The following is a 21,551-nucleotide window of genomic DNA, read 5'->3' on the forward strand; positions in this document are numbered from 1 at the left end:
CGGTGAGGAGGGGACGGGATGCAGCTGAACATCCTACGATGCACAGACCCCCGCAGCAAAGAATGATCCACCCAAAATGTCAATAGCGCCACGGGTGAGAAACCTCGATTTAAACAGACCATGATTCATGAAAATTTAAGTTATTTATAATATCTGCTTTTATAAATAATGTTGCATAATATTCCACCTTCCAGACATACAAAAATTTCCTTACATATAATCTCCACATATATAATCATTTCCTTTTTATTTTGGATACTTACTCTGTTACTTTTTTTCTTTTTTTGACTTTTTAATATTGCACTGGAAGAAACATTTGTATAACAAGCCTCTGTTCTTATGTTGTTTTTGTTTTTTTCAGGAAATTATTAGATTCCTAGAAGTAGGATAATTGGATTAAAGGAGAAAAACTTTTTGCCCTGGAATTATAAGGGGTCTTATTGCTATTATGAATGGGACTGCCCCCCTCATTATATCTGGCTATTGCCTTTGGGCAGGAAAGTGGGTGATTTTTGCATAGTTATTTTCTATCCAGCCATTTAGTAAGAGGTTTTGGTTGATATTCTTAGCATGGTGGTGCCGAGGGGTGTCCTGGGGGTGAGGGTGGCTTTAGCTTCCTTCCTATAATCTGTTAGTGTCACCCCCAATCCACGCCAAATAAATGTATACGCTAAAATCCACATGCTGCAGTGTAACCGTAACTTTAGAACAAGTCCTGTGCCCTCCATCGTCCTCCAATCACATCACCACCCAAAGCTGGACGCAGCCACGGTGGGGTTTCCTTTTATTAGCATATTACCTACAAATAAATAATTTGTCCTCCTCCTTTCCAATAGCTCTCTTATTAATAGCGTCAAAGCTTCCAGAACCATATTCAATCGTGATGGTGCTGGTAGACATTCTCATCTTTTTCTCACAGTGACAGGAACATGTCAATACCTCCATGTCAGAGATGAGAGAGGATGTTCCGTGAACAATAGTCTTTCTGATGTTCAGAAAATATCCTTCTTTCCTAGTTTTCCTAGAGTATTTTTTTTCTTTCCAGAATAGATTTTTTTAAACGTTATGTTTTTATAATTAAATTTATTTACTTATTCATTTTTGGCTGTGTTGGGTCTTCTTTGCTTTGCACAGGCTTTCTCTAGTTGTGGCGAGCGGGGGCTACTCTTCATTGCGGTGCATGAGCTTCTCATTGCGGTGGCTTCTCTTGTTGTGGAGCACGGGCTCTAAGCGCGCAGGCTTCAGTAGTTGTGGCACGTGGGTTCAGTAGTTGTGGCGCACAGGCTTAGTTGCTCCGCGGCCTGTGGGATCTTCCTGGACCAGGGCTCAAACCCGTGTCCCCTGCATTGGCAGGCGGATTCTTAACCACTGCGCCACCAGGGAAGTCCCTCCAGAATGGATTTTGAATTCAATCAAGCTTTTTTTTCCCCAGCTTTGATTCAACGATGGTATGGTTTGGGTTTGAAAGTGCAATGCAAATTAGAAAAAACAGGCCGCGTGGGAGACGGGAGGTTTGGGTCCAGTTGTAAGTTTTAGGTGTGAATCAACAGAACCCTACCCTTCCTCTAGAGGTATTGTTCAGAGGTTGCATGCAAACGCTGCTGGCTGCCAACCAGTAAACATTAGTCTGGCTTTTCTGATGGGCACACCCTTGGAAACAGAGCGGGTTTGTTCTCCTGAACAAAATCAAAGAACCTGCTGAGGCTTGTGGTGAAAAACTTGATAAAACATTTCTAAGCCCAACTAAGGACAGAATGGACCAGACCATCCTAAAACATTCCTGAGAAGCAGGCAGGACTGTTACTCCTAACCATTCTTCAATTGAAGCGGCAATGATCAACCAGGTTGGTTTCCCCAGGACAGAGGGGTTCCTAGGAACACGGGCCTTTCAGTGCTAAAACCTGGAAAGTCCTGAGGCTGTAATTTAAAGGATGATTTTGAAAGGTACAAAATGGTAGGTGAAGGGTTCATCAACAGTGTGTGAAATTGAAGCACTTCTCTTTCAGGCAAAACTAAATTGGGGCAGGGCGTGGATTAAAAAGGAAGAGTGTTGCGCATTTTTTCACATGGTTCTTTGTTCTGAGCATATAGAGTTGCCCTAAACAAATCAAGATATCAGGCCTGACCAGAAATAGGTAACTGCAAAATCATTCCACCCTTTACCACTTGGCCTTTCAAAACAATGCTCCCCGGAGTCCAAACTACAGGCAGGAAATTCTGCGTGCATTTTCCCCTTTGTCTTGGGACCACCAGCTGTGCCTCCTCCAGGGCCTTCCTTCTTCCTCAACTTTTATGCAAGTTTTTAACAGAATGTATTTCGCTATCTAAACCGAAGAGTTAAGTTTTAGAAAATGATTAGCCATTAACTCAGTAAAATCACGTTCTTGTTCTTAGCTCATAGAGTTATAATATTTCTTGGATAAAGAAGATGTGGTACATATATACAACGGAATACTACTCAGCCATAAAAAAGAATGAAATAATGCCATTTGCAGTAACATGGATGGACCTAGAGATTATCATACTAAGTGAAGTAAGTCAGGAAGAGAAAGATGAATACCATATGATATCACTTATATGTGGAATCTAAAATATGACACAAATGAACTTATCTATGAAACAGAAACAGACTCAGAGACATAGAGAACAGACTTGTGGCTGCCAAGAGGGAGGGGAGGTGGGAGAGGGATGGATTGGGAGTTTGGGGTTAGCAGATGCAAACTAGTATATATAGGATGGATAAACAACAAGGTCCTATTGTATAGCACAGGGACTATATTCAATATCCTGTGATAAACCATAATGGAAGAGAATATGAAAAAGTATATATATATAAAACTGAATCACTTTGCTGTACAGCAGAAATTAACACAACATTGTAAATCAACTATACTTCAATTAAAAAAATAATAATATTTCTGGTTTGGAGGGTCATCTAGATAAGTGATTCCTAGGTTGAGTTGGCACCTGAGATTCCAGGTGATACCACTGCTGGTTCACGGATCACACCTGAGGTAATAATAATTTTGCAGGAAAATATTCTCCACATTTCTTTGATCATGTATCAGTATTAGTTTAAAAAAATGTGAGCAGGGACTAAACAACATATATTTAGTTCTATTTTATATTCATGTGTTAGTCCAGCATAATTTCAGTTTTCTTTAAAAATATAAACATGAGCTCTAATATTTTATTTCAGCACAGCACTGACTCATCTCGCACAAAACCTATTTTGAGGACCATTGATCTTGATAACATACCCATTATGTTAACATGCAGTGCATGCTTGTATTTCTCCAGGCATAAGAAAATCACTGATCCAGGGGACCTATTCCATCTTTGCATAAGGAATTGTTAAAAAGGTCTTCCTTCTATCGGGTTGTACCTATGCTTTGTATCTAAAGGTCTACCTTTGGGGGCGTGCAAAACAAGCCAAATCCTTGTTAACACTATTTCAACTCCTATCACTGAAAAGGGCCTGATTTCCTTAATATGCAAAGAGCATTTATAAAGCAATAAGAATAATACCACCAACCCAACAAAACAAAATAGGCCAAGAATATAAACATGTATGGTAAAAAGATGTTTAAAAATGAAAAGAAGGGCTTCCCTGGTGGCACAGTTGTTAAGAATCCGCCTGCCAATGCAGGGAACACGGGTTCAAGCCCTGGTCCGGGAAGATCCCACAGGCCATGGAGCAACTAAGCCCGTGCGCCACACCTACTGAGCCTGCGCTCTAGAGCCCGTGAGCCACAACTACTGAGCCCACAGGCCACAACTACAGAAGCTCGCATGCCTAGAGCCTGTGCTCCACAACAAGAGAAGCCACTGCAATGAGAAGCCCATGCACCGCAATGAAGAGTAGCCCCCGCTCACCACAACTAGAGAAAGCCCACGCGCAGCAACGAAGACCCAATGCAGCCAAAAATGAATGAAAAGATAACCAACCTTGCTCAGATAAGAAAAATTCAAATTAAAACTGATGAAGCATTATTTTTCACTTGTCAAAATGGCAAAGATAGGGCTTCACTGGTCGCACAGTGGTTGAGAATCTGCCTGCCAATGCAGGGGACATGAGTTCGAGCCCTGGTCTGGGAAGATCCCACATGCCGCGGAGCAACTGGGCCCGTGAGCCACAATTACTGAGCCTGCGCGTCTGGAGCCTGTGCTCCGCAACCAGAGAGGCTGCGATAGTGAGAGGCCCGCGCACCGCGATGAAGAGTGGCCCCCGCTAGCCGCAACTGGGAAAGCCCTCGCACAGAAATGAAGACCCAACACAGCCATAAATAAATAAAATTTTAAAAAATTTTTTAAAAAATGGCAAAGGTAAAGAAAAGTTGGGTAAATATATTGTGTTGGTGATGCTGTAGGAAAACAAGTACCCTCATACATTGCTCTGGTAATGTCAACTGGTACAATTTCATGGCAGATGCTTAATGAAGCCATCAAAGATTAGTCTTTTTTTAAATATTGGGAAAATGTTAACAGTACAATGTTAGGGGAAAAAAAAGACACAAAACATATACAGCATACCAGAAAAAAAAGTACTGGAAGAAAATACGCCAAAACAATAGCAATGCCTATTTCTGGATGGTAAGATAACAGGTGATTCTAAACTCTGTTCTTTATACTAATTAGCATTTTCAAAATTTACAACAAGCCTGTAGAGAATGCTCCAGGGAGGAGGTGAGGAGAGCCTAGAAGTGGACCTGGTTTTGAACTGCAGACTATTAAAGTTCACAATAAGAGACAGCTGAGTCCTTACCTTACCTACACTCCTGGGGGAAACTGGTACAGTCGATTCTAGTTATTTACAGTAGTGATGTTCTATAAAGTTGCCATGATCACTGAATGAGCCAACACTGAACCTCTGCTCCTGAGGAAATACAGGGTTACGTTCCTGCGAGCCTCAAGTCACAACCAAGAATCAATACGTAACCTCCTGTTATGTGTGCTTCTGTTTAAAGACACCTTACTGAATATATATCGCTGATTCATTAACACTGAAGTCACGGCCAGCAGCAGTGTAACTCAGGCCTGAAGGAAGCGTCTCTAACACACGTATTTTCTCCATAAGGCCCCTCACAGCCTTCTTGCCCTTAGGAACACTGGACAGCACTTCAGCACTATGCCTGGGGTGGGGGAGGCATTTAAAACAGCGAGATCACCAACAAAAAGCACAAAAATGTGGCACTAAATAGACCTCAAGAAGGACACTTGTTTGCAGTATGAGAGCTGAAACAAGAAGGCAGAGCATCGTCTTGCTCACCCTCAGCTGAGAGCATGTGCACATTGGGCTGCTCTGCGCATGCCCGCCAATGACGGCGCAAGCACCACAGTTACAAATACATTTAGTGAGGAGGTGAATTCACGAATATAGAATCTACAGATGATGAGGATTGGCTATAGTTACAATTACACTTTTCAGGAAAATGCTTACTCAAAAGTAAAGAGCCAAAAATCGATATTCTACAGCTGGACCCCTTCCCAGAGTAGTTTAACATTGAGCACTGTACAATTTATAAATTGTAACTTAGAAAGGAAATTAGGGACTTCCCTGGAGCGGGTTTGATCCCTGGTCAGGGAACTAAGATCCCGCATGCAGCGTGGTGTGGCAAAAAAAAAAAGAAAGGAAATTAAATTTTCTTTCAATAATGGAAAGGAAAGCAATGTGTTTCATCATTCATTTTATTTAATATATTTGTCAGCTTCAGCAGAAGCCATCTCTTTTTATTATTCAATTAAATTCAGCCAGGAGTGACTGAGAATCTCCACCAGGAGAACATGGAGACAGGCGGGATGATCTGAGCTGAAGAAACTTACAGTCCTCTTGGGTGTGGGAGGGGGAGGTTGAGGCAATTCCTCATTTTAATACAAAACAGAATATGATCAAGGCCACCATAAAGATCTAACATGTATGAGTGGAAAAATCTAATGCTACGGGGGCCAAATGAAGGAGAAAGGGTATCCTCTCGGGACTGTCTGGAAAACGTGATGGAGACAGTAATATCTGAAAAGATCTTGAAAGATTAGTAAAATGGTAGCTGGAGCTGTGGGATGGAGTGGTGAGAATGTCCTGATACCAGAAGCAGAAGAGCATAGTAGGGAGACCTGTTCCAGAAGCCGAGTCAGAACTCAGCATGAGTGTAGGCGAGGTGAAAGGCATGCCTTCCATTACTGCTGTAAAGCAAGGCACAGTGGCCCCGAAGTGGTCACAGAGAAGAGAACCGGAAGGCAAATGGCTAAGTGACAAATGGAAACCGGTCCAACGACCTTAATCCTTCAAACTGTTTCCAGAAGCTTCTAGGCTTATTCTATTTTCACACTGCAGAGGTTAACTCTTTACTTGTCCACATCTTTTACATCCTTAACTAAACCCCATACTGGAGGCAAGCAGGGGTCATGCCTCATTCTTCATTAGCCTCCCTTCCTCTGCCTCTGCCCAGTTTCCCCAACACACAAACACACACATCCCAACATACAGAAGATCACCTGACACCATGTTTCATGTCGCCAGACATCAATAAATATTTACTCATTCAGTAATGGACTTGACAAACACACTAAGCCCTAGTCTGTTCCCTTAGAATACAGGTTTTCCTCAGGGAGCAGGTGACTGAACTTTGTTGGGAACTGTCCCTGCATCTTCCCCACAGTATCTGTGTGTGTGGAGAATGGGAATCTTTGAAAGGGCCCCAATATTATATTACACATTCTTATTTTCTCATTGAACTAAAACTGAAAATAAGTGTTCAGCAGAATCTGTACAAACTTTACAGTTAAATTTGTAAATGTATATATCTGGCCTTAAAATTCTAATTTTTAGGCCACATTCTGTTTCGGCCCCTTGATTCTATAATTCCTTAGAACTGAGTTAAATACTAATAGTGTTCTTGGATTGTATTTTGGGGTTTAAAATATTATACTACATGAGACTAAACATTTCTGAAAATTCTTGAAGAGAAGCAGGTTTTTATATAGAAGTATTTTAATCCCATCTTAGATTGTTTCTCCTACCTCCAATAAATTATTTTAATTATATAAATATTTTAAGAAGCCAATTCTTGCCTTTTTTAACTGCTCAGACAGGAATATATCCAGTGGCACAAATTCAAATGAATTCAAAGAAGATTAAAAACAGTAAATATTTAAATTTGAATATATTTCATGTAAAATAGATATTACAATTCTGTTAACAACCAGTCTATAGCCAGGAACTTATAAATTAATTTTTGCCTATTATTCATTGCTCTTAAATTTGAATTTTCTATTAGAAGTGATTACTAATTTTAAGAACAGAGGTAAATTTTAAAATACACAATTTTGCGGTCAAATTCTTTTACTTACTGTTTCAAAACCTCGGTGCGGGTGATCAGGAAATCCACCTGGTCTACCGCCTTTAAATTCATCAAACAATAAAAATGGATCCAGATGTTTTAACTGAAAAAAAAAAAAATCCAGCAGATTAGATGTGCCTTTTAAGCCACGCTACTCGGGGCTACATTCAAGAAGAGATCTAGCAAACCTAATTAAAAATGATTTGGCTAATGAGCAACTTTTTGCAATGCTAGTTGCTTTCAGGAAAGAACTCCTCACACACACACACACACACACACACACACACACGGATTCACTAAGTTAAACAGCTGACATTTTATGAGAAGTGGACAAACAATTCATGATTGTCTAAGATCTAAATAGTCAAGCACAATTGAGATACAGTCTATATATATAAACAGATTCATCACAGGGGAACAGACTAGAACATCAGTTACTGTGCTGTGATGATAAATGCTCTGGAGAAAGACAACACATAGGAGTGTAGGGTGGGATCAGGGAAGGTTCTACCAGGGAGGTGTCACTTGAGCTGGGTCTTGAAGTACATGTAGAAGTTAATCAAGAAGTGGGAGAAGGAAGAATATTCTAAATGAAAGAGCAGAGAAGCAGCTTGGCAAACTTGAAAAACTGCGAGGAAACTACTCTACTGAAGCAAAAGATGCACATGGAATTATGATGAGAGATGGGCTGAGGATACAGGCTAAATCTTAAAGGAGTTTGGGTTTTATCCTGAAGGTGATGGGTTTTCATCAGGTTGACACGATCAGATCTAGAAAGACCACCCTAGCATACATGTGGAAGATGGTCTGGAAAAGGATGAGACGTGAGGCAAAGAATATTCAGAAGGTGATTTCAACAGTCCAGGCAAGGACAAAGGCCAGGACTAAGGCAATGGCAGCAGTGATGGAGAATGGGAAAAAGGAAGAGCATTAGATCCCTCCCAAATTTCTAGCTATGGGGCCTGGGAGGACGGTTGGGCCATCCAGAAGCACAAGAAACATAACAGAAGAAGCAGCCTTGAAGTAGCCATGGTGACTTCATTCTAGGTCATGTTGAGTTTGAGATATGTATATAAATATTTATATAAATAGAACTATGAATATTCAGTGTCCAGTATATTGTGCAAAAGCTAAATGGCAACTGAAGATAAATCTTGAGCCCAAATTAGACGTAGAAACAGATCTGGCTGTCATCAGCATATCTTTATGTTCATCTTGGTTATTCTTGGCCATTTGTTAGTCTACACAAATTTTAGAAAACTTAAAAACATATACAAACAAAAATGTTGGACTTTTGATTGGACTTGCCTTGAATCTGTGGATCAATTTGGGAAGAAATGACATTTATATAATATTGAGTTTTCCTACTCATAAACATGGTTATCTCCATTTATTCAGGTCTTTGAAAATGTCTTTCAATAGGATTTATAATTTTCTCCATACAGATTTTGCATATATTAAACATTTTTTTCTAACTAACATACTTCTATAGCATTGTAAATAGTATTTTCATTGAGGTATAATTGACATATAATATTATATTAGTTTCAGATGTAGAAGGTAATGATTTGATATTTGTAAATACTGCAAAATGATCACCACACTAAGTCTAATTACCATCTGTCACTATAAAAAGGTACCCTCTTGGCAACTTTCCAATATGCACTACCATAATCTGTTGAGTTTCTATGTACTAACAACAAACTATTAGAAAGAGAAATTTAAAAAACAATCCCATTTACAATTGCATCAAAAAGAATAAAATTCCTATGAATAAATTATCCAAGGAGGTGAAAGACCTGTACACTAAAAACTATAAGACATTGATGAAAGAAAGTGCAGATGACACAAATAAAAGGAAATACATTCTGTGCTCATGTCCTGGAAGAATTAATATTGTTAAAATGCCCATATTACCCAAAGCATTCAACACAATCCCTATTAAAATACCAATAACATTCTTCATAGAAATAGAACAAACAATCCTAAAGTGTGTACAGAACCACACAAGACCCTGAATAGAACCAAGCTGGAGGCATCACGCTCCCTGATTTCAAACTATATTACAAAGCTACAGGAATGTAAATAGCATTTTTAACTAACGTTTTTGAACAGTTTGCTGCTGGGGATTAAAAATGTGAATAGAGGGGCTTCCCTGGCGGTCAGTCGTTAAGACTCCGTGCTTTCACTGCAGGGGGCACGGGTTCAATCCCTGGTCGGGGAACTAAGACCCTGCATGCCGCACCGGTGCAGCCAAAAAATGTTTAAAAAAAAAGAAACGTGAATAGAAAGGCGATTTTGAACACTGCTAAGCTCTTCTTAATTTTAATAATTCATCTGTAGCTTCTTTTGGGTTTTCTTTGCAGACATTCATATCACCAATATATTTATCAATAAGCGTTTGGCCAATAGTTCACAAAGTATTTTTTGCTTGCATTAGATTAAAGCTGAGGCAGGCTGCCGTTTCTCTGGGTTTTGCTGGGCCAGGCTGGCCTCTATATGTCTTCTCATTCTGGGTCCCAAGATGAAACAGTGGCCACTCTCTAGGACGTGCTGTTCTCATAGCCAAGGGCAGGAGCCAATGGTGCACAATCCCAGTTACATGTCCCATTGGTCAAAGCACGTGACGTGGTCAAGCCCAAAGGCAGACAGGAGGGCACTTAAACCCGCCCTGTGGGACTCATGGGTAACGCACCCAAAAGTCGGTGGGAGTGTATAATCTATTACAGGGAGGGAGTGAATATTTGGGAGTAATATTTCAACCAACGGCCATCGGCAAATAACTGTTCTCCCCCCTTCATTTTCAACCCTTATACTTTCTATTTCTTTTTCTGTCTTCTTGCAAGCTGGCCCCTCTACAAGGATGCTGAGTAGAATAGATGGTAATAGGCAACCTTGCCTAGTCCCTAATGTTACACAGATTGCTTTTTAAAGTTTCACTGGTAAGCAGGTTGTTTAATGTGGGTTTTCTGTAGATTCCTGTCATAAGGTTAAGGAATTTCCCTTTTATTTCTAGTTTACTGATCTTTTCTTTAGCATAAATGGATGCTGAATTCTAGTGAACGTGCTTTCTGCACTGATTGAGACATTATATATTTTTTCTCCTTTAATCTCTTAGTGTTGGTAAGTTATATAAATAGATTTTCTAACATTAAACCAAATTTGCTTTCTTCAGACAATCCAAACTTGGTCATGACATAATACCTTTTTATACATTGCTGTATTTGGTTGGTTAATATTTTGCTTATGAGTCCTGCAAAAATGTTTCTAAATGAGATGTAATTATTCCTTCATTTGCGTCCTTGCCTGGTCTTGATAGCAAGGTAACGTGACTTCATAACGTGATTTGAGGACTCCCTGGAGCTTCATCTCCTGGAGAGTTTGTGTATTAGTGGAATTATCTGTACCTTAAACATTTGGTAAAATTTGTCTGTAAAATCTGGACCTGTTGCTTTGTAATAAACTTTCAAAATACTGATTCAATTACCCTACTGACTATGAAACTATTCAGATTTCCTATTTTTTCTTTCTTTCTCATTGTTTTTAGACTCTAAGAATTGCTCTAACTTCCTGTCATCTCAGCTAATTAATTTTTAGGTTATTTATTTGTTTGTTTGCTTCTTTGTTTCAGGGTATCTACTCTGTCCTATTGCTAGAAATGAAGGTACCAAACCCTCTCTGTCTCTTGTCTCGACTCTCTTATTTTCACTTTCTGTGGAAAAAATATGCATACACACTTGCACACACATATGTATATACATACATATAACACATATAGCACATACACACACACGCACACAAATTCAACAAGTTACTACAAGTTTTTTAGCCTAATCAAGTCTCAATTTCTTCACTTTAAAGTATGGGCTGTAAGCCATATAAAGCTGGGCCACTTTGTAACCCATCTTAGCCCAGTGTTCCATCCAGTCCAATATTTAAAAGTAACTGGAAAACAATTCAAATATCTATTGAATTCTCTCAAAAATGCCAAAAGGGGCTTCGACTTAAAGATTTGTTTCACATCAGCCCTCCTCCTCTCCAATAAATGTCTGCAATATTTCCATCATCTCTCACTCTAACCCTTCAGATCTCCTCCAACCATCTGGAGACAGCTCTTCCCTTTTCTCCTTCTCCCCCTCATCTTCTGAATTTACTCTTCTCTCTCCCACCAGTAATTCTCTGCCCTTTCCAGTGAAAATCAGATCTCAGATCCTCTCGGTCTCATCCTGTCTCTCATAATTCCATTTCAGCTCAGTGAAAGCCCAGGAATGGAACTGGGGTTGGGAGGAGGAGAGGCTGAGAATTCTCATACCTTATTATACACTGCTTCTTCTCACAGGATCATACACAGCATGAAGGCCTGGAAACAATGAATGGAGGATACCTGGTCCAGTGCCTGAAGCAGGGCAGGTTCTACATAGTTGGGTGGTACCTGTCACATTGTACCAGTTCCATAAATCTTGCCAAACAAAGGGTCTCGAGCCTCAAGATGGCTTTTTACTTCTACATTATTGTGGTTCTATGGTATTAAAATGTGGGTGAAGATGAGATCAAGAGATGTGTATTGCTTCTTGGGATCAGTTTCCTATGAGCAAATATGTCCTGCTGTTAACTAAATCATGAAAAGAAGAGGTTCCCTCTTTCCAGTACTACCCTCATCACCATCTGCCACTTAGAGACCAGTAGGTATTCATCGTTTGGCAAGTCCTATTTGTGATATCTGGGTCGCATATCCAATCCTTCTGTCACCAGTCCTTGACTTATGGACACACACAAAAAGAAAGGCAGCACAAGAAGCCTGCAGAAGCCAGGGGGCTGGATGCGGTGAAAGTCAGCGGGATGAACTGTTTATCCGGCTAAAGGATGGGGCACGTGTGTAAGAGACACTCTTCCTCCGATAAGCAAGAGTATCTGCATCAGACTATTGTCCTAAAGTGTTATCTGCAGGCTAGGTATTAGCCCTCATCAAAGTTCCTCACATTCTCTAAACATTCAGCATGTATCCAAGAACATCTTACAGAGACACCTCTTATCTGCAAGACAAGCTCTGAGATATATAAGAACTCTGATTTTTTTAAATGTCTTGACTTGGGCCCCAACTCATTAAACTGATGATCTTTCAAAGTTTTTGAACGATATGAGAATTTCCTTTCCTTCAAACAGTTCCAAATCCTTTAGCTGCCACTTTCGGTTGGCAGCTTCCAAGCTATTTCTTTTGATCTCTTGAGAAGGCCAGTTGAAACCTGTGGCCACCACCCCTCCGGCCTGTGGCGTTCCTTTAACAAAGCTCCAGCAGTCTGGCATTTTATTGAAATCAGAAAGCACTGGAAGTAACTGCCAGGAATATCAGTTCCTCGTGGACAGGGCCAACGTTATGCTTTTCTGTGATGCTCCACTGAATCTAGAATAATTCTGTGCACACAGAAGGTACTCCACCAACATCCCAAGTGGTACTTGTGCTAGGTCCCTAGCTTCCCTTGTAGGTAGGTGTGGTCATATGACCGAATCTGGCTAATGCGAGGAACGTAGAAGTTGCTGGGTGGGACTTTTAGGAAAATCTCTTATAAAAGGAGACAGACAGCTGGCGTATATTGTTTTGCCTTTCCCCTCTTCCTCCTTTCTGCACCCAAGGGCAAATGGTTGCTATTGCTCTGACAGCGTCTTGGACCATAACGTGATACAGTAAGAATGCAGTAAGAAGGATGAACTAAGATAGAATGAGCATGGGTCTCTGCTAAGTGTGGAGCTTCCAGGCCCACCCTGGACCACCTACTTTTGGATTTTCAAAAGAGGAACACAAATCCTTACATACATAAACCACTGGTTTGGAAGGATGCTTTCTGTTATACACAACTGAGCCTAATCGAACTGATATAAGGGCAATAATGCCTGTTTTTTAAATTATTTTTTCTTCTTTTAAATTATTGTCTCAGGAGAGGACCCCCCCGACCCTCCCAACACCTGACAAAAGGCCAGGCTACGTCAAGATAAATATGGCAGCAGAAAAAGGCAGGGGCCCCTCAAAGGTAGACTCCAACACCTCAGACTACCCCCTGGGCCTAACTCAGCCTCTAGACTGGAGCCTGAGGGTAACGATGAGAAGGTAGAAGGAAACTGCCAACACGTAGTCCAGACTGAGGTCTAAATATGGCCTTGAGTGGACCTCCTCTACCTTGACTCAAGGCCTAGAGACACTGCTAATGGAGAGCGCCATCTACAGGTCCTGCATCAACTAGGACCAAGGTGGTTTGATATTAAGAAACTCTTATAATTTTAACTGTGATAATGGGATTATAGTTATATTTTTAAAGTAAAAACTGAAATATTTCTGAATGAAATGAAATGATTCACTTCAAAATACTTCGATGGAAGAAATGGATGGGGACCAAGATTGGAAACAAGATTGCCCATGAGTTGATCACTGTGGATGCTGGATACCTGGAGAGTCATTATACTATTTTCTACGTTAGAAATTCTTCCTAATAAAAAACATATACAGGCATACCTTGTTTTATTGCACTTAGAGGTATCGCGCTTTGCAGGTATTCTGTTTTTTACAAATTGAAGGTTTGTGGCAGCCCTGCGTCAAGTGTCTATCGGTGCCATTTTTCCAACAGCGTTTGCTCACTTTGTGTCTCTGTGTCACATTTTGGTAATTCTCACAATATTTCACACTTTTCCACTGTTATTCTATTCGTTATGGTGATCTGTGATCAGTGATTTTTGACATTACCACTACAACTCGCTGAAGGCTCAGATAACAGTTCGCATTTTTTAGCAATAAAGTATTTTTTTAATTAAGGTGTGTACGTTGTTTCTTTGGACACAATGCTATTGCACACTTAGTAGACTATACTGTAGTTTAAACATAAGTAATTTCTATATGCACTGAGAAACCAAGATAATCATGTGACCTGCTTTACTGCAATATTCGCTTTATTGCAGTGGCCTGGAACTGAACCCGCAACATCTCTGAGGTGTCACTGCATGACAGTGGTCCAAGGAAAATCACATCAGCAAGGACTGTCTGGTGGAAGGGGAAGTGGGGCATAGAGGCAAATGCAGGTGACTGGTGGGTTTCCCTCCTGCTGGAAGCACAGAGGAACCACCCACCAACATCATGCTATGCAATCATTTCAATTCCAGCTTGGCTGTCCCGGCCCATACACAATTTTAATGGAAGGTGCCAGCCAGCCCAACTCCATCTCGTTTACCATTCATCACCGAAAGAGCACTGTGAATTCCTCCACCTCCACATTTACAGTCACAGGGAACGTGTCACCTAGGGCCACTAACATCAAACACTGTTGTAAATTCTACACTAAAATAGCTCTGGGCTCCAGGTTTTTTATGAGATTTTATTTTCTACTGATAGAGCCTTGGTGCAAAAAGTTTGAAAAGTAACCACCTTGAAGTGAGAGTGATGCTTTCCTTCTCTGCTGATGGGAGGGTTGGGGTCCATCTTTCTGGCAAGCTGGCAGTGTGTGGAGTGCTAACAAATAGGGTAACAATCTAAATGGTCAAATGCAGGGCCAGCATCATCAAAAAGTCTACAAATAATAAACGCTGGAGAGGGTGTGAAGAAAAGGGAACCCTCCTACACTGTTGGTAGGAATGTAAGTTGGTGCAGCCACTGTGGAAAACAGTATGGAGGTTCCTCAAAAAACTAAAAACAGAGTTGCCATATGATCCTGCAATCCCACTCCTGGGCATATACCTGGACAAAACTATAATTCGAAAAGATACATGCACCCCTGTGTTCACAGCAGCACTATTCCCAATAGCCAGGACATGGAAACAGCCTAAATGTCCCTCAACAGATGAATGGATAAAGATGTGGTACATACATACAATGGAATATTACTCAGCCATAAAAAAGAATGAAATAATGCCATTTGCAGCAACATGGATGGACCTAGAGATGATCATACTAAGTGAAGTAAATCAGACAAAGAAAGACAAATATCATATGATACCACTTACACGTGGAATCTAAAATATGACACAAATGAACCTGTCTATGAAATAGAAACAGAATCACAGACATATTTAACAGACTGGTGGTTGCCAAGGGGGAGGAGGTCGGGGTTAGCAGATGTAAGCTTTTATATATACGAAATGGATAAACAACAAGGTCCTACAACATAGCACAGGGAACTATATTCAATATCCTATGATAAACCATAATGGAAAAGAATATAAAAAAAGAATATATATATATATGTATGTATAACTGAATCACTTTGCTGTACAGCAGTAATTAACACATTGTAAATCAACTATACTTCAATAAAAATTTTTTTAAAAATTAAAAAATAAAAAACGTAGGGCCAGGAGTAAGAGAATAATGATATGCTCATACACTGGAATATGTCATAACTATTTAAATGGTGTTTATGAAGAATTTATAATAACATGGGAAGTGCTTTTGCTACCCTCTTAAATGAAAAACTAAGGACACAAAATTGTTTATTCTGTACAACTAAAATATTTAACTATACACAGACAAAATGAAACACCCTTTGTCTTAACAGTGATTAAACCAGAGTGATAGCATTAGGAATGATTCCTATCCATTTATTTTTCTTTAGGGTAGAGGCACACCTGGGGCATGGTGGATCCTTTGCATTAGTAAAATGGAGAGGTCTTTAAAGCATAGGTTTTCAGCCAGGGACTCTTAACTGGGAACCATGGATAGAATTCGGGTAAACTTGGCTGGGGAAAAAAAACAAACACACACACACACATTTTTACTTTCACTAACCTCTAACTGGAAATTTTTTTCTTCTGAATTTTTTTTGTAGTAAAACAAACATAACGTGAAATTTACCATCTTAACCATTTGTAAGTATACAGTTTAGTGGCATTAAGTACATTCACACTGGTGCCCAACAAGTCACCACTACCCAGCTCCAAAGTAAAATGTAACATTGCCTTTAATTATGGATGTAGTCAAAGAACCGCAGTAATTTACCAGGATCTGTGACTTTGCCACCAATAGAAATCAAAGCTCTTTTCATATCACATCACAGCTGTCGCAGGTATACCGAACTATTGTTCATGCCCCTCACAGCTTTGAAATTAGGTAGTTATGAGAACTGCCACCAGATCTCCTTATCAAATGTCACTAGAGTTGTTATTTAGGTTACTAGATTACAAATTTGTTTTGTAACATTTTGCTAACCATATTTCAATACAAAGGTTTTCCGTTGTATATAATCCCATAGCTAAGCCCCACCCCACACAGCCCCCAGGGCCTTTTCCAGCCCTGTGAGTCCTGGGCATTGGCCCCGCCCACCACCCAAACCTCACCCTTGCTTAGGCCCCACTCTCCACAGCTAAGGCCTTCCCCCCACGCTCCCTTTTTTTTTTTTCTTTTCCCTCCTCCTCTTTTTTACTATTGTGGTACTGACGTACCTTCCGGTTGCTGATTCATCTATATTTTTATTTTTACATTCTTTCTAACATATCTGTTAGCTTCCTAGTCTAATTTTATTTTTTAATTTGTCATTGTTCTTTTTTTGCTGCCCCACACAGCTTGTGGGATCTTGATTCGCAAGCCCGGCGTCGGGCAGAAGCTCCTGCAGTGGGAGCTCCGAGTCCGAACCACTGGACTAACAGAGAACCTCAGACCCCAGGGAATATTCATCGGAGTGAGGCCTCACAGAGTTCCTCATCTCAGCACCAGACCCAGCTCTACCTAATAGCCTACAAACTCCAGTGTGGAAAGCATCAGGCCAAACAACTAGTAAAACAGGAACACAATGCCACTCATAAAAAAAAAAAAAAATGAGATAGCAAAAAAATATGTCACAGATGAAGGAGCAAGGTAAAAACCTGCAAGACCAAATAAATGAAGAAGAAATAGGCAATCTACCTGAAAAAGAATTCACAGTAATGATAGTAAAGATGATCCAGAATCTCGGAAATAGAATGGAAGCAAAGACTGAGAAAATAAAAGAAATGTTTAACAAAGGTCTAGAAGAATTAAAGAACAAACAAACAGAGATGAACAACACAATAACCGAAATGAAAAACACACTAGAAGGAATCAATAACAGAATAACTGAGGCAGAAGAACGAATAAGTGAGCTGAAAGACAAAATGGTGGAAATAACTGCTGAGGAGCAGAATAAAGAAAAAAGAATGAAAAGAATTGAAGACAATCTCAGAGACCTCTGGGACAACATTAAACGCACCAACATTCGAATTATAGGGGTCCCAGAAGAAGAAGAGAAACAGAAAGGGACTGAGAAAATATTTGAAGAGATTATAGTTGAAAACTTCCCTAACATGGGGAAGGAAATAGTCAATCAAGTCCAGAAAGTGCAGAGAATCCCATACAGAATAAATTCAAGGAGAAACACGCCAAGACACATATTAATCAAACTATCAAAAATTAAATACAAAGAAAAAATATTAAAAGCAGCAAGGGAAGAGCAACAAATAACATACAAGGGAATCCCCATAAGGTTAACAGCTAATCTTTCAGCAGAAACTCTGCAAGCCAGAAGAGAGTGGCAAGACATATTTAAAGTGATGAAAAACCTACAACCAAGAATACTCCACCCAGCAAGGATCTTTCAGAGTCGATGGAGAAGTCAAAAGCTTTTCAGACAAACAAAAGCTAAGAGAATTCAGCACCACCAAACCAGCTTTACAACAAATGCTAAAGAAACTTCTCTAAGCTGGAAACACAAGAGAAGAAAAAGACCCACAAAAACAAACCAAAAACAATTAAGAAAATGGTAACAGGAACATACATATCGATAATAACCTTGAATGTAAATGGTTTAAATGCCCCAACCAAAAGACACAGACTGGCTGAATGGATACAAAAACAAGACCCATATATACGCTGTCTACAAGAGACCCACTTCAGACCTAGGGACACATACAGACTGAAAGTGAAGGGATGGAAAAAGATATTCCACACAAATGGAAATCAAAAGAAAGCTGGGGTAGCAATACTCATATCAGATAAAATAGACTTTAAAATAAAGACTGTTACAAGAGACAAAGAAGGACACTACATAATGATCAAGGGATCAATCCAAGAAGAAGATATAACAATTATAAATGTTTATGCACCCAACATAGGAGCACCTCAATACATAAGGCAAATGCTAACAACCATGAAAGGAGAAACTGACAGTAACAAAATAATAGTAGGGGACTTTAACACCCCACTTACGCCAATGGACAGATCATCCAAACAGAAAATAAATAAGGAAACACAAGCTTTAAATGACACAAAAGACCAGACAGATCTAATTGAAAATTATACAACATTCCACCAAAAGTGGCAGAATACACTTTATTCTCAAGTGCACATGGAACATTCTCCAGGAGAGATCACATCTTGGGTCACAAAGCAAGCCTCGGAAAATTTAAGAAAATTGAAATCGTATCAAGCATCTTTTCTGACCACAACGCTATGAGATCGGAAATCAATTACAGGAAAAAAACTGTAAAAAACACAAATACAAGGAGGCTAAACAATACGTTACTAAATAACCAAGATATCACTGAAGAAATCAAAGGGGAAATCAAAAAATACCTAGAGACAAATGACAATGAAAACACGACAATCCAAAACCTATGGGATGCAGCAAAAGCAGTTCTAAGAAGGAAGTTTATAGCAATACAAGCCTACCTCAAGAAACAAGAAAAATCTTAAATAAACAATCTAACGTTACACCTAAAGGAACTAGAGAAGAAGAATAAACAAAACCCAAAGTTAGTACAAGGAAAGAAATCATAAAGATCAGAGCAGAAATAAATAAAATGGAAACAAAGAAAACAATAGCAAAGATCAATAAACCTAAAAGTTGGTTCTTTGAGAAGATACACAAAATTGATAAACCATTAGCCAGACTCATCATGAAGAAGAGGGAGAGGACTCAAATGAATAAAATTAGAAATTAAAAAGGAGAAGTTACAACAGACATGGCAGAAATACAGAGCATCCTAAGAGACTACTACAAGCAACTCTATGCCAATAAAATGGACAACCTGGAAGAAATGGACAAATTTGTAGAAAGCTATAACCTTCCAAGACTGAACCAGGAAGAAATAGAAAATATGAACAGACCAATCACAAGAAAGAAATCGAAACTGTGATTAAAAATCTTCCAACAAACAAAAGTCCAGGACCAGATGGCTTCACAGGTAAATTCTCTCAAACATTTAGAGAAAGGCTAACACCCATCCTTCTCAAACTCTTCCAAAAAATTGCAGAGGAAGGAACACTCCCCAACTCATTCTATGAGGCCACCATCACCCTGATACCAACCAGACAAAGATACCACAAAAAAAGAAAATTACAGACCAATATCACTGATGAATATAGATGCAAAAATCCTCAACAAAATACTAGCAAACAGAATCCAACAACACATTAAAAGGATCATACACTATGATCAAGTGGGATTTATCCCAGGGATGCAAGGATTCTTCAATGTACGCAAATCAATCAATGTGATACACCATATTAACAAATTGAAGAATAAAAACCGTATCATCATCTCAATAGATGCAGAAAAAGCTTTTGACAAAATTCAACACCCATTTATGATAAAAACTCTCCAGAAAGTGGGCATAGAGGGAACCTACCTCAACATAATAAAGGCCATATACGACAAACCCACAGCAAACATCATTCTCAATGGTGAAAAACTGAAAACATTTCCTCTAAGATCAGGAACAAGACAAGGATGTCCACTCTCACCACTATTATTCAACACAATTTTGGAAGTCCTAGCCACAGCAATCAGAGAAGAAAAATAAATAAAAGGGATGCAATTTGGAAAAGAAGAAGTAAAACTGTCACTGTTTGCAGATGATATACTATACATAGAGAATCCTAAAGATGCCACCAGAAAACTACTAGAGCTAATCAATGTATTTGGTAAAGTTGCAGGATACAAAATTAAAGCACAGAAACCTCTTGCATTCCTATACACTAATGATGGAAAACCTGAAAGAGAAATTAAGGAAACACTCCCATTTACCACTGCAACAAAAAGAATAAAATACCTAGGAATAAACCTCCCTAGGGAGACAAAAGACCTGTATTCAGAAAACTATAAGACACTGATGAACGAAATTAAAGATGATATAAACAGATGGAGAGATAGACCATGTTCCTGGACTGGAAGAATCAATATTGTATGTTGACTATAATAAAATGACTACACTACCCAAAGCAATCTACAGATTCAATGCAATCCCTATCAAATTACCAATGGCATTTTTTAGAGAACTAGAACAAAAAATCTTAAAATTTGTATGGAGACACAAAAGACCCCAAATAGCCAAAGCAGTCTTGAGGGGAACAAACAGAGCTGGAGGAATCAGACTCCCTGACTTCAGACTATACTACAGAGCTACAGTAATCAAGACAATATGGTACTGGCACAACAACAGAAATATAGATCAACGGAACAAGATAGAAAGCCCCGAGATAAACCCACGCACCTATGGTCAACTAATCTATGATGAAGGAGGCAAGGATACACAATGGAGAAAAGACAGTCTCTTCAATAAGTGGTGCTGGGAAAACTGGACAGCTACATGTAAAAGAATGAAATTAGAACACTCCCTAACACCATACACAAAAATAAACTCAAAATGGATTAGAGACCTAAATTTAAGACTGGACACTATAAAACTCTTAGAGGAAAACATAGGAAGAACACTCTTTCACATAAATCACAGCAAGATCCTTTTTGATCCACCTCCTAGAGTAACAGAAATAAAAACAAACAAATGGGACGTAATTAAACTTAAAAGCTTTTGCACAGCAAAGGAAAACATAAGACAAAAAGACAACCCTCAGAATGGGAGAGAATATTTGCAAATGAAACAACAAAGGATTAATCTCCAAAATATACAAACAGCTCATGGAGCTAGCTCAGTATCAAAAAAACAAACAATCCAGTTAAAAAATGGGTGTAAGACCTAAATAGACATTTCACTAAGGAAGACTTAGAGATGGCCAAGAGGCACATGAAAAGATGCTTGCTCATCATCGCTAATTTTTAGAGAAATGCAAATCAAAACTACAATGAGGTATCACCTCACGCAGGTCAGAATGGCCATTATCAAAAAAGCTAGAAACAATAAATGCTGGAAAAGGTGTGGAGAAAAGGGAACCCTCCTACACTGTTGGTGGGAATGTAAATTGATACAACCACTATGGAAAACAGTATG

At 39.3% G+C, this 21,551-nt stretch overlaps 1 protein-coding gene across 4 annotated transcripts in view; it reads right to left on the minus strand.

Annotated features, from left to right (window-relative positions):
- Positions 1-21,551, minus strand: part of PIR (pirin) — a 105,085-nt gene that overhangs the window by 75,346 nt on the left and 8,188 nt on the right. For all 4 annotated transcript variants that reach the window (XM_082375844.1, XM_082375841.1, XM_082375843.1 and 1 more), the window contains exon 3: positions 7,348-7,440. In XM_082375844.1, the coding sequence (XP_082231970.1) occupies positions 7,348-7,440 (93 nt within the window). The remainder of the gene's footprint in view (positions 1-7,347; positions 7,441-21,551) is intronic.

Source organism: Balaenoptera borealis (assembly GCF_965194805.1).
Source record: "Balaenoptera borealis genome assembly, chromosome: X".
Lineage (NCBI taxonomy): Eukaryota > Metazoa > Chordata > Mammalia > Artiodactyla > Balaenopteridae > Balaenoptera > Balaenoptera borealis.